At 41.7% G+C, this 15,198-nt stretch overlaps 1 protein-coding gene across 2 annotated transcripts in view; it reads right to left on the bottom strand.

Moving 5' to 3' along the window:
- The window catches only part of CARMIL1 (capping protein regulator and myosin 1 linker 1), a 376,826-nt gene that overhangs the window by 12,267 nt on the left and 349,361 nt on the right, over nt 1-15,198 (bottom strand). For both annotated transcript variants that reach the window (XM_069730895.1, XM_069730896.1), the window contains one exon: nt 4,811-5,267. In XM_069730895.1, the coding sequence (XP_069586996.1) occupies nt 4,811-5,267 (457 nt within the window). The remainder of the gene's footprint in view (nt 1-4,810; nt 5,268-15,198) is intronic.

Genomic DNA, 15,198 nt, shown 5'->3' with positions numbered 1-15,198 from the left:
CCATCAGTGGATTGTTCTGGAGTGTTAGCACTGTATTTACATATATTTGAATAAGCACACAGTTATGGACAGTGAAAGCCAGCCCATCTGAATCTATTAAAGCTGCCAAAGGTAAGGATTTTTCAAAATTTAGAAAAGCAGCTCGTAAGAAGTTAAAGGGAGATGAAAAGGTAACTGCTATATAGAAATAAATGGTCTAGAGCAGGGGTCCCCAACTCCAGTCCTCAAGGCCCACCAACATGTCATGTTTTCAGGATTTCCTTAGTCTTGCCCAGGTAATAATTGCATCACCTGTGCAATGCAAAGGAAATCCTGAAAACATGACCTGTTGGTGGGCCTTGAGGACTGGAGTTGGGGACCCCTGGTCTAGAGAGTTGGTTGGGAAATTAGGAGTTTACCTCCTGCAATATAACTGCTGCGCACTCTTGGCCAGGCACTAGTGAGCTGTACACTATCTAAGATAAAAGCTCTCACTGCAGGAGTATAACAACAGATTGGAAAAGAAAGTCAATTGCAAACTTGCTTATTTCCATGCTGTCTTAATAATTAAAGCCATTTAAAGAATTGAAAATACCCCTTCTTTTAAAACAAAAATGAACATCCCTAACCTCTCATTAAATGAACCGTAAAGCAAGCAGGATCACAGCCATCTTAACATTGGGGAATATGATCACAAGGTGATTTCGAACAAGCTCAAGTGTTTCCCTATGGAAACATAGTGGAGCGTGACAATGTAGCCATGTCACGACTCAGAACACATGTAGACTGAACAGCACTCATACAGAAATATTGTAGTGTTGTCCCAGCTTTAAAGTTTGGGATGCGATTGACTTTCAGATACCTATAAATATGGGTTAGCTCATGGAAGGAAGAATAGAACTGGCAAGTCATACTAAAGAAGAGTAAGTCCTCAATATATTAAACGTTATGGTGCACGGAGTTATAGGCAGTAAGTGCATTTGTGAGAACAAGATAAAATCGAACACTAGGTGGAGGTAAAGGACTAGAAACCTTTGTTCTGCGCACTTTACTGCTGCTAAGCGCCATATGTGTACACTTTGCTGTGGGTGCAGTCTGGTGATATCTTACCTTCTGCAGAGACCATCCATTATTAAATGTTGCACCAAACAACTATACTTTTAACATATCAAGATTTATCCTTCATGTCTAGATAACAGTGGGACAGAAACAGTAAGAAGTGTTTCTCAAATTCAGAGAAACACTAATAGAAGACCCAAGGAATTCTCTATACCTTCTGTCACTTGTAACATTAAAGATGATGTATAAAAAGCAATGTGTGATGATCAAATATGGAGCATTCTATATTGTACATTTTTATATTAAAATAACATTAGATACTTAATGGGGTTGTCCGGTCTTAGAGTGACTGCAGACTTGTGCCCTATGTGACTGCGGACTTGTAAATCCTCATATTGCACACACTGCACGTCTAGGCGGCATGTGACCGCATATATGCAAATCGCATTCTTGGGTCACCCGCCTGCTACAGACACCAGAGAATCTTCACAGTGCACACGATGTGGTCATTCACTAGTCTGCAGTCACAGAGTGACTGCAGACGTGTGCCCCAAGGACAGAAAACCCCTTTAATTACATCCAAACCCCATTTTATATTTGCTTTGCACATACAGCTCAAAAATGGTACTCCAATCATTTTCTAGGATACGCCATAATACCCTGATCCAATGTAGGCAGACATCAGGTCTTACACCACAAGTAAAGTACACCAGTTGTTCTGGATAAGTGCCTGCAGTCACGACCTGTACAGCGAACACCACCAGCATAGCCATATTCTGTAGATTGGTAGTGCGAAGCCCCCTGCACAGTGGGTGGATGGGATCATCATTGTGTAGAAATAAAAAATATGTAAAAGACCAACAACACTTGAGAAAAATTAAGTACACTTTGCTTGAATTATATGGTTTTATATTTGTGGACATAAAAAAATCTGGTTCTTCGGTCTTAAAAATAAATAAAATATGACAGGAGGTGAAAAACAAGTGACAAATTACATTGCGTCATTAATAAACTTAGTCCAAAATGCAGAAGCAGTGTGTGAACAATTAAAGGGAACCGGTCACCAGGTTTTCCCAATGCAAACTATGGCCACCACCATTATCAACTCTTTTATAGGAGTCTAGCAATCTGCATACAAGCCCCCAATCTCCTCTGCATAGCCCAAAAATACCCATTATGATCCCCTTATACAACACGGTCCAGTCGGCATTGCTGGTCTTACTCGGTACCCGCTTTTCTCCCTGCAATAGAGGTCGTCCTGCTCCACTTCATGTAGCTGATGTGTCCATCCGCAGAGCTCCCCCAATCTTTCTCCTGCTCAGGTGTACTTCGTTCTGTGCTGCTGAGGGCAGAGCAAAGTGGTGGAATCCTCATGTGCTGGATCATCAGTGCTTTTGATGTCCTCTCCCGATGTATGCAAATTAGAGTGCTTTGCTCTGCCCTCAGAAGGGCAAGGAGAAGTACACCTGTGTAGTAGCGAGATTTGGGGGCTGTGTTAACGACATAGGATGTGTCAATCACATGAAATAGGACAGGAGGACGGCGATTGTGGGAAGAGAGGAGGAGCTGGGCAAGAATACAGATAGGCATAGGACCAAGCCACGCCATACGAGGGGATTATAAAAGGTATTTTGGGGGCTTTGCAGAGGGGGCTGGCGGCAGGATGCTAGACTACTGCAAAAGTTGGTGGCCGTAGTTTTTACTGGTTTCCTCTAAGTAAACCCAATGGATCAGTAGCTTGTAGAAGCAACTTTAGCAGCAATAACTTGATGCCATCTTCTTCTGTGTGACCATCAGTCTCTCATATTCTGGAGAAATTTTGGCCCAGTCTCTTTTTGCAACTTTGCTCAAGTTCATATGCGGAAATTGGCTTATGCAAAGCTTTTAAGTCCCGCCACAGCTTTTCAACTGGGTAGAGGGCAGGCCATAGTTTGGGCCATTGTAACACCTGGAATCTTTTCTTTCAGCCATTCTAATTGCTATGATACTTGGGATCCGCTTTCAGCCAAACTTTAGCTTTTGGGTGGATCATCTCACATTTGATTCTAGAATACTTTAGTATAAAGGGGAGTTTACAGTTGACTGCAGGTACCCATGTTATGTGGCTGCAAAACATGACTAAATCATTAGTCTTGCACCACGTGCTTGACCGTTGGTATAAGGCGTTTGTGCTTATATGCGGTGAAGCACGGAGAAGGGCATTATAGAAAAACAATTCCACTTTGATCTCATCTGTCCAAAGGACATTGTTCCAGAAGTCATATGGCTTGTTCAGATTTTACCTTGCAAACTTTAGCCATTCTGCCAATTTCTTTTCAGAAAGAAAGAGGCTTTCTCTAGGCAACGCTTCCAAACAACTCCAGTCAGTTTAGATAAGTTCATGACACTTGTTTTTCTTTTTTTAACATTTTCTCTGAGCAGTGCACAATCTAACCTTGGTGTTAATTTGCTGGGATGTCAACTCCTGAGAATATTGTCAACTGTATTTATTGCTTTCCATTTGTGAATAATCTTTCTCAATGTAGAATGATGGATATGAACTTGTTTGGAATTAACCTTGCAGCAAACCGCAAAAGAAATTGCTTTTATAAAGATGGTCACACTTGCTGATTAGCAGACCCAAGCTGCTACATACCATTTTAATTCCTTTTGAAACAGTAATGGTGTACTTAATTTCTCCTACAGCTTCTGCATTTGGGCCTAGTTTTTGACACAGGACAATTTATCATCATGTGCTGTAGTTACCCAATTTTAAAAACTAAAGACCAGATATTGTTTTATTATAGAATTCAAAGATTCTGTACTTCGCTTTTCTAATTACTGTAGTTGGCTGTCCAATCATATAAAATTGATGACTTATTGATAGGTCATCCATATCAGATTGGTGGGGGTCTGATAACCAGCACCCCCAATGACCAAGTGTTATTAGCTCTTGTAGTGGACAGAAGTAAACGGCAAAGCTCCGTTCTATGTGTAGCGGTCGCTGATGAGAATTGCAGAAATGCTTATTTAGAAGGATTACTGCCATTGGCAGTGGATGCTGTGTGGCTAAGACATAGAAGTCATGTAAGGGGACATGTTTCCTGCATGACTACTTGGCCAGGTCCACTAGAGCAAGACCTTTCATAGATCCAGGAATTGGCACATGCCTCATTAGGGCATATCATATGGACATCATAGATGGGGTCCTTTTTATAAGTTGTTTTCATGATGTAAACCTTTTAAAACCTTCCTTACTCTGGATTTATTGACTTCAATTGATTCTTTTTCAATTTTTTTTCCCCATCTATGACTGACTACTCTCTGTGCAGATGGATGTTGCACAAGAGTTCTGTCTGTAGCATGAATAAAGGTCCTGTTGTGGTAAACATCAGCAATCCAGAATATATGACAAAATAAGAAATGGAATTGAGCCAATTACTTCCGGTTTTCTCAAACTTGTTGAAACAAAAGCAGATTGGAAAACTGGGGTGGGGAGTCGGGTTTATAAGAAATCCAGGTATGGTCCTTTCTGCATTTAATTGTGTCTGCGTCACTAAATGAAATTGTCTATTCTGCCTCTGACTGCTCTTTACCAGTCTTGTACCCCGTAAACATGCCTCACTCCAAGTAGGGAACCTGTAGAATAAAAAATGTGAATCCCACCCTTGGATAAAATGTCTCATCAATTCTACAACATTTTCAGAGTAAATACAGAAAATCTGATTTTGTGCAGTTTTCTCTTCATATGATCAGTGAAGAAAAAAAAAATGTTCAGCTCTAGACCAAATACCTTGTTTGCTGCTCTCCTTTCTTGTTTTGCCTTCATCTCCGCTAACAATCCACTCCCCATCACTTGAACACCATATCTCCTTCCACTCTGTGGACTGCTTTTGCTGTCACTTTTGCCAATATCATCAAGCTGCAAATTCTCCTCCAAAGAGTCTGGTGTTTTAAGCTCCTCTGACCTCTCGGTACTACTGCTGGGTCCACTACTCCCAGCACTTGCACTGGAACTTACTGCTCCATTGCCATCAGTAACTTTATCCTTCTTACTAGTATCAGGAGCAGGACTTTTAATGGATGGCTTAGGAGATGGCGGTTCTTCTGTCACTATAACTGTCTGCGGACGTTCCGACTTGGATCTAGATTTAATCAGATTGAGAAAGCCACTTTTTCTGGATTCCCGTTTCTTTTTTTCTTCACCCTCATAAATATCTTGTGATTCTCCTCCTTTCAGGGAATATTTTCTGTAAAACAAATCAGTAAAATTAATTTCCACAGTAAGAACAACAATAAATAAAACGTCTTAGATTTCAGCCTTTATCGATTCCTGGGGCGCTACTTTTTTCTGTGTTTGTAGGTAAATATGAAACCTATGTAAGAGAATGGGTAAAGTTAAAAATATCAAAACTATAAGATTAGAAAAGGAGGCTTCAAATGAAGAACTGGACAAAAAAAAAGGATGTAAATGCACCACACCGAATACCGCTGGTGAGCCAATGGCCTGAATATCGTTGCCATTTAAATACTACCTGCTCATGTCAGACATAACACATACTGAGATTAGGTACAAGTAGCTTTGATCACAAAACTGTAGGATTTTTTTTGTATTTCAATAGATACGCAGAACTATGTACAGTCATGGCTGAAAGCGTTGACACCCTTGATATTGTTAAAAAAAATGAAGTATTTCTCAAAGAAAATGATTGCAATTATGCATATTTTGTTATCAACATGTTTATTTTCTTTGGGTGTATTGGAACAACACAAAAAAAAACAGAGGAAAAAGGCAAATTGGACATAATTTCACACAAAACCCCCAAAATGGGCCGGACAACATTGTTGGCACCCTGAAGGGTTGCACGCCCTTTGGAATAAGCAACTGCAATCAATCCCTTCCAATAACCATCAACAAGCTTTTTACACCTCTCAACAGGAATTTTGGACCACTGTTCTTTTGCAAACTGCTCCAGGTCTCCCATATTTGAAGAGAGTGTCTTCTCCCAACAGCATTTTCAAGATCTCTATACAGATGTTCAATGGGATTTACAACCGATCTCATTGCTGGCCACTTCAGAACTCTCCATTTTATTTCCATCCATTTCTTGGTGCTTCTTGAAGTATGTTTGGGGTCACTGATCTGCTGGAAGACCCATGGCACAAACCGAGTTTTCAGACACTGGTCACTAGATTGCAACCCAAAATCCTATGGTAATCTTCAGATTTCAGGATGCCTTGCACACAGTCATGGCACCCGGTGCCAGAGGCAGTAGAACAACCCCAAAACATCCATATTTGACTGTAGGTACTGGCCTCTTTTCTAATTCTGTTTCCAGAAAGAAGTAGAATGATGTGATTTAACAAAAAGCTCTTCCTTGGTCTCATCTCTCACCAAGACACTTTTCCAGAAGGATTTTGGCTTATTCACATATATTTTGGTATACTGCAGTCTAGGTTTTTTTTTTTGTTTTTTTTTACTGTGTCAGCAGTGGGTCCTCCTGGCTCTTCTGCCATAGCATTTAATTTCATTGAAATGTCAATGGGATAGCTTGCACCGACACCGATGTACCCCGAGCCTGCAGGACTGCTTGAATTTCTTTGGAACTTCATTGGAGCTGCAGACCCACTATACTGCGTTGCAACCTTTCTTCAATTTTTCTCTGCATTGCACGTCCAGGGAGTTTAGCTACAGTGCCATGGGTTGTAAATTTCTTGATTATGTTGCGCACTGTGGACAAAGGAACATCAAGATCTCAGGAGATGGACTTGTAACCTTGACATTGATGATATTGTTCAACAATTTTGGTTCACACGTCCTCAGATAGAATGGAGAACAGAAAGATGAGAAGGGAACTAAGTGTGGCACACAGAGACACACAATGCAAAGATTCAGTCAACTTCCCCCCCCCCCCCCCTTTTTTTTACCTGGTTTCAGGTGTGATTTCATATTTACCATACCTGTTACTTGCCACAGGTGAGTTTGAACAAGCATCATATGCTTGAAACAAAGTTTACCCACGATTTAGAAAAAGGTGGCAACAAATTTGTATGGCCCATTTTTGTGTTTTTATCTGAAATTACAGTAAAGAGCAAAAGAGTAACTTTGTTTTGAACATTTGACTTCCAGGCTTCATATCTCATTATCCATTTCTGCTTTAAGTATGAGATATCCAAGATGAATGTCTATAAAATTATGGCAGTCTCAAGTTCAAACTTGACTTGCAACTATTTTGCATATGATTAGTTATGCAGATTCTTGTCAACTCACTGCTTTGTTACTCTTTTGCTCCTAAAGATCTAAATTTTAATTTTAATTATTTTGTAAATTCACCTTTGGCTTTCAACACTGCCTGAATCCATCTCGGCATGCTCTTGATCAGATTCAAACATGTGTCGACCGAAATTTGATGTCAGGTCTCTTCTACACGTTCCCAAAGTTGGTGCATACTGGTCGACTCGCTTGTCTTCGTATATCGTCTTTTCTTCAATTCTACCCACAAGTGTTTGATTAGGTTAAGGTCTGGGGGCAATTTCAGCACCTCTACTTCATGGTCATTGAACAATTTCTTTGCCAATCTCGATGTATGCTTCTTATTGTTGTCCTGTTGGAATACTATGTTGTCCTTGTTCACACCCATAGTACTTGAGTGTACAAAGTAACTCATCTTGTAGGATACTCACATATAGCTCAGCATTGAGCCCAACATAAATCCTGGTATCCTGGTCAAGTATCCAATACATTTCGCTGCAAAACAACCCCATATCATTCGGCCATTCGGACAATAAAGTCCACATTTTTTTCATTTTTGTAGTGCGGTTTTCCTTTTTTGCTATATATATATATATATATATATATATATATATATATATATATATATATATATATATATATAATAAAGATATATACACAGCTCAAAAATAAAGGTAACATTAACATACCACATCCTAGATTTTCATTGTATGAAATATTCCAGTTGCAAATCTTTATTCATTACATGTTGGAATGTGTTGAGAATGAAAAAACGAAAATGATCAATGTAAATCAAAATGCATATCCCATGAAGGTCTGGATTTGGAATGACACTCAAAATCAAAGTGGAAACTCTAATTACAAGCTGATCCAACTTTAGTGCAAATGCCTCAAGGAAAGGAAATGATGCTCAATAGTGTGTGTGGCCTCTATGTGCCTGTATGACCTCCTTACAATGCCTCGGCATGCTCCTGATGAGGAGGCGGATGTTCTCCTGAGAGATCTCCTTCCAGACCTGGATTAATGCATCAGTCAGCTCCTGCACAGTCTATGGTGCAACCTGGCGTTAGTGGATGGAAGAAGACATGATGTCCCAGATGTGCTCGTCTGGTGAACACGCAGGCCAGTCCATAGCATCAATGACTTCATCATGCAGGAACTGCTGCCACACTTCTGCCACATAAGGCCTAGCATTGTCATGAATTAGAAGGAACCCAGGGCCCACTGCACCTACATATGGTCTCCAATGGGACTGAGGATCTCATCCGTGGACCTAATGACAGTCAGGGAACCTCTGGCTATTTGTGCGGCTCTCCAAAGAAATGTGTCTCCACATCATTACTGACCCACTGCCAAACCGGTCATGCTGGAGGATGTTGCAGGCAGCAGAACATTCTCCACGGCATCTCCAGACTCCGTCATGTCTGTCACATGTGCTCAGTGTGAACCTGCTCTCATCCATGAAGAACACAGAGCGCCAATGTTGAATCTGCCAATCTTGGTATTCTCTGGCAAAAGACAATTGCCCTGCACGGTGTTGAGCTGTAAGCACCACACCCAATTGTAGACGTCAGGCCCTCATACCACCCTCATGGAGTCATTTTGCAGGGATCTGGCACTGCTCCTCCTTGCACAAAGGAGGAGGCAGTGGTCCTGCTGCTGGGTCTTTGCTCTCCTATGGCCTCCTCCACGCCCCGAGTGTACTGGCCTGTTTCCTGGTATTTGATCCATGCTCTGGACAACGTGCTGGCAGACACTGCTACACTTCTTACCACAGCTCACATAGATGTGTCATCCTGGATGAGCTGCACTACCTGAACAACTTCGGTGCGTTGTAGACATCTCCTCATGCTACTGTAGGGATAAAAGCAATGGCAAAAATGCAACAGTCACCAAAACAGCCAAAAAGGATGGTCTGTGGTCACCCCTTGCAGAACCAAAACAGCCAAAAAGGATGGTCTGTGGTCACCCCTTGCAGAACCACTTTTTTATAGGGGTTGTCTTGCAATTTAACAAAAAGAAAAAAAGTGAGCTGCACAGCTGCAGAATCCAAAGAGACGCTGAATGGAGACTTTCAGTAAGTGGTAATCCAATAGGTAAACGAGGTGCTCGCGTGAAAATGAGAGATCAAATCATGGTAAATCATAGAACAAACGCAACAGCACTCACCGGTCCTGTAGTCAGAAGTTCCTTTATTCAACAGGAACAGGAACAGGAACAGGGGAACAGGGCAGTGAGAGGAGTGTGCAGGAGGAGACGATGGCCGTTTCGCGCTTGAAACAGCGCTTCTACGGGTCCATGTCTGAAGGAAGTGATGCTGGAAGAAATAGGTGAGTATGCACAAACTCCACCTGCGTTACAAACCAATCAGACATAAAAGGTGCATAATGTGTAATAAAAATAGATAAACACAAACCACAACTCACATAAGATAACAATAATGGACAAATCAACATAACAAACAAATTCTATTCTGTGCTAATTGGTCAAAGAGTTGTAGAATAGAATTTGTTATGTTGATTTGTCCATTATTATCTTATGTGAGTTGTGGTTTGTTTTTATCTGTTTTTATTACACATTATGCACCTTTTATGCTGATTGGTTTGTAACGCAGGTGGAGTTTGTGCATACTCACCTATTTCTTCCAGCGTCACTTCCTTCAGACATGGACCCCTAGAAGCGCTGTTTCAAGCACGAAACGGCCGTCGTCTCCTCCTGCACACTCCTCTCACTGCTCTGTTCCCCCGAGCCGTGAAGATGTTTGTCTATATTTGAATAAAGAAACTTCTGACTACAGGACCGGTGAGTGCTGCCGCGTTTGTTCTATGATTTACCATGAGTTGTCTTGCAATTTGCCTATCATTTCTACCTGTTGTCTGTTGCATTTTCACAACAGCAGGAGAAATTGATTCACAATCAGTGTTGCTTCATAACTGGACATGTTACACAGAAGTGTGATTGACTTGGAGTTACATTGTGATGTTTAAGTGTTCCCTTTATTTTTTGAGCAGTGTATACACACATTTTTTGCCATTATAGTTTGAGGAGATATAAAACATGAAAAAGTACAAAAAATTAAAAAAGTGAAATACCAAGTATCTAATACAAAAAAAAGACATTTCTGGTTAATTATTAAACATTTATTCCGCAGCTGGATTTTCCAATCACTTGGTATGTCACTAGGCAACATGCTCTAAAAAAAAAAACACTTTTAGCATTCACTGAGAAGTGCATTTTCCATTGTCCAATATGCACTTGCTGGCTGCTTAAACAGTGTGAAGAGAAGCATTTTCAAAAGGATTTCACAGTATGGCCTAAGCCCATATTGATGTATCAATTAAGTGTTTTGCCCTTTTAATTTCTAAAGCTGTCATTTGGCTTTGCTAAATTTTGAATGTTTCTGTGAAATGCAAGATATGCTGTACTCTGCAGAAGTGATAGAGTAAGGGAACTGACATGCGGAAACCATTTCCACGGACAAAAAAAGCCGTAAAAGTTAGTTTAAATCAATGGATAATTAAATGAGAAAGGGGAATTTCATAGTATAGGCACAACTTACAGGAATCTTGACATTGTTAAATATAAAACGTCTCGGAAAAATAAAAGCAAGACTAAATTGTACATTAAAGCTTTTGTACTGAGAAAGCTGGTAATAGACCTTATAAGTCCAAATAGATATAAACCATTGCTGTCGATAAAAATAGCAGCCCAAGTTTTATTACAGGATTGGAGGTTAGAAATTATGGCTATGATCTTATGCTGTTGGTAACTGACACCATCTTACCAGTTAACATAATTACCGTAACTTGGAATCTTGTATAAAAATTACATTACCTAATTGTGGATATCTGATCATCAATACTGTACTGCATGTACTGGAGAAATCCAAAAGTGACAAAACCACCATAATACAAGCAGATACAATACTAGTCAAATGTTTGGGCACATCTGGTCATGTAATGCATATTGTAGACTCAGACTGAAGGCAGCAAAACCATGGAGAATGTCACGGGGTTATAGAGTGGAGCCAGAAGACGGCTGCAACTGGTGACTCCTACTGCAGCGCTGAGATGAAGGACTTCTCCGTCTTATTAAATGTGTTTATTTCTTCCAGCAGAACAGGGGTTAGTTGGACATGTTGGAAATCCCTGTTCTCAACTGTGCTTGGTTAGCCACTCTTTTTTCCTATATGATCTAGGCTCTATTACTAATCCTTGTCAGAGTTAGCTTTTACTGCATGGCTAAAGGAGGGAGAGAAGTTGCTATGAGAAGGAGAGCTGGAGGAGTTTTAAGCGACGGTTGTTTGGTTTGTACGCTTTATAATTCCTTATCCTTCCCTATTTTGGTTTCTTCCCCTTCCCACACACCTCGGTGGATACCTCTGTAACATGTGAGTGAATATTTGGAGTATGTGGAGTTTTCAATTACCCCTTGTCTTTGTTGTCCTACTTGTCAGGTTGGTGTACTGAGGTGCACAGTAGTGCCCCTCTTCCCTGGCTGGGGGAAGAGAACAGACGGAGGGCTAACTTAGGAGATAAGGCAAGGGAGGAGGCCCCGGCATCTTAGCCTTCTGAAGTATCCCGGGGAACAGGGCGAGCTAGGGCACCCCCTAGTGTTAGGGCCAGGAAAGGAGCCCTTGGTCCTGGGTCACCCGACAGTTGTGTTGTGACAGAGAACATATGCAAACAATGTGTAAAGAAACGTGTGAAGTAAACCAGACCTTCCATGACTCAAAACTACCCTCTTATACTTTGATGGCCGCTTTACACATCCTTGATATTCTCTCAATCAGCTCCATCAGGAAGTTATCTGAAATGGATTTCAAGCAGTCTTGAAGGAGATGCCAGCAGTGCTAAGAAATTGCCTGCTTTGTCATCTCAAATCATCTCAACTGGGTTGAGATCAGGTGATTGTGTAGGCCATGTAATTTGACACAGGACTCCATCCCTCACTTTCTTGGTCACATAGCCCATACATAGCGTAGAGGTGAGTTTTGGGACATTGTCCTGTTGCAACACAAACTATAGTCCCACTAATTCCAGATCTGATAGGATGGCATGTTGCTATAGTATGCTGTAGTCACCATGCTGGGTAAGGCTACGTTCACATTAGCGTTCTGCCGGGCTGCGTCGGGTGAGGCCGCGGCGACGCATGCGCAATGCGCCCCTATATTTAACATGGGGGGCGCATGGACATGCGTTGTACTGCATTTTGCGATGCATGCGGTTTTTTGCCGCAAGCGTAGGGCGCAGAGGACGCAGCAAGTTGCATTTTTTTTGCGTCCAAAATTCGGCAAAGAAGGACGCATGCGTCGCAAAACGCTGCGTTTTAGCGTGCGTTTTGTTGCACTTTTGTTTGCGTTGTGCGTTGCGTCTCCGACGCAACATAGCACGACGCAAATGTGAACGTAGCCTAAGTGTGCCTTGAATTTAGAATAAATCAACAGTGTAACCAGCAGAGCACCTCCATACCTCCCCCATGCATGGTGGGTACCACATCCACTCACTTTTTTGCATCTCAAAAAGACAAAGCAGTTGGTACCAAAAATGTCAAATTTTGACTCCTCAAACCACGGTAGGATTTCCCCTCAACCAATGCCCAGTGTTTTTTGGTCCAAACAAGTCTCTTCTTGTTTGCAATCCTCGGTATAGGCTGCAATTTGACCATACAGGATGGCTTTTCACAGTCTCCTTTGGACAGTTGATGTGGAGATGTGCCTGCTACTTGATGTCTGTGCATCATTTATTTGAACTGTTATTTGAGGTGCTGTTTCTGAGGCTGGTAACTCGGATTAACTTATCCTCTGCAACAGAGGTAATTCTTGGCATTCCTTTACAAGGAGTACTCCTCATGAAAGCTAGTTTCTTCATAGCAACTGTTTGTTTTCATGACTGTTAGCAAATTTCCAGAGTGACCGACCTTTATGTCTTAAATTAATGACATACTGTTGTTGTTCTTCACTTAGTTGAGTTGTTCTTACTATAGTTTGGTTAGGACAGTTGTGGAATAGGGCTCAGTGCTGTATGGAACAGTGTACCAAAGCACAGTGGGATGGTTGCAAGCACTTTCAACAGGCTGGTGATTTTTGATGTTTATTGGAAGAAATTCCAGATGTAATGGTTAAGAGAATGCCAAGTGGGTGTAGAGCTGTCATTAGAGTGAAATGGGGAGTAACTTTGAGAAATCTAAAGGTCAACACACACATTCTGATTTGTTCTGTTTCACACTTATATATTTATTCCATGTTTTCATATGTGGTACTTTGTGGCTTTGAGGCATTCATTCCAATAAGAACAAAGAAAACCGGTTGTTACTTACCGGTAATAGGATTTTACAGAGTCCACGACAGCACCCTACGAGAGAGGGGATCCGCCCACCATCAGGACAGGAACCAACAGGTTAAAAAGGGGCGGTCCCCCTCGCCACTCCAGTTTGTGTTTCAGAGTATAAGGAACACCACCATCGAATTAGTACATAATTTCCACTTAAACAATACTAAATACCATAACCTCTACAGAGTGAAAACTAAAAAGCACACCTTCCAATAGAGTGCATGAATCCAGCGATTAACTTTGGGGGGAATGTGCGGGTGCTGTCTTGGACTCTGTAAAATCCTATTACCGGTAAGTAACAACCGGTTTTCCCATCGCCACAACAGCACCCTATGAGAGACCTTCAGAGACTATTCAACGGGGGGGGGGACCACAGCACTAAGTACTGATCGCCCAAAGTCTAGGCTGGAATTGGATGATAGATCAAGATGGTAGTGCTTATAAATGGCGGAAGGATATGACCACGTTGCCGCCTTACATATCCTGTCAATGGAGACATCCGCTTTCTCCACCCAGGATGAGGCCATAGCTCGAGTGGAGTATGCTTTGATGCCTTTTGGCGGCGTTTCCCCCTTGGCGGAATAAGCAAGACATATTGCATCTCTGATCCATCTGGCGATAGAACTTTGTGTGATACTCGCACCTCTCCTTTGATTCTGGAAAGAAACAAACAGAGCCCTACTTTGCCTCCAAGTTTGTGTCTTGTCTAAGTACTACTCTTCTAACATCTAGCATATGACATCTCTGCTCTTCTGATGAAACTGGATTATCGCAAAAGGATGGCAAACTTATCTCCTGGCTCCTATGGAACCTAGAAGCTACCTTTGGTAAATATGCTGGGTCTGGCTTTAAAACAATTTTATCCTGAAAGACCATTAGATAGGGAGGGTCTACTGATAACGCCTGGATATCACTGATTCGCCTAACAGAAGTTAAGGCTAACAAAAGAACTGTTTTTAGGGTCAGAATCTTAATTGAGGCAGAACCTAACGGCTCAAAAGGGGGCTCTGTTAAAGCATCTAATACCAAGTTTAAATCCCATGGCGGCAATCTAGCAATATGAACTGGGTTACTACGCTCAATAGCCTTAATAAATCTGGAAATCCATCTATTTCCCGCCACGTTGCTGTTATATAGGGCTCCTAGAGCTGACACTTGAACCCTAAGGGTATTAACTGCCAACCCCAACTCTCGGCCTTTCTGCAAGAATTCCAGAATTGCTGGAATCGGAATATGGTCTGTTAGGGGAGTCTACTATGCATGGTCTGTCCGCTACCTGAAGTGATACAAACTTCCTGACCTGCCTGTTTCTCCTTGTGGCAAACAGATCTATAACTGGCAACCCCCAGAGGCTGACTATCTGTTTGAATATTTGCCAGTCCAGAGACCATTCGTCCTGACGTAGGCAATGATGGCTGAGATAATCTGCTTCCACATTGTGTTCCCCTCTTATGTGGAGTGCTGATAAAGAAAGGAAGTGAGTTTTGGCTAAGGTGAGTATGTCTGCCGTGGTGGACATTAGAGATTGTGATCTTGTCCGCCCTTGATGGTTGAGGTAGGCCACTACTGTCATGTTGTTGGTCTGCACCCGTACAT

Source organism: Ranitomeya imitator, chromosome 6 (assembly GCF_032444005.1).
Source record: "Ranitomeya imitator isolate aRanImi1 chromosome 6, aRanImi1.pri, whole genome shotgun sequence".
Classification (NCBI taxonomy): Eukaryota; Metazoa; Chordata; class Amphibia; order Anura; family Dendrobatidae; genus Ranitomeya; species Ranitomeya imitator.
This window is presented reverse-complemented; position numbering and strand designations above follow the sequence as displayed.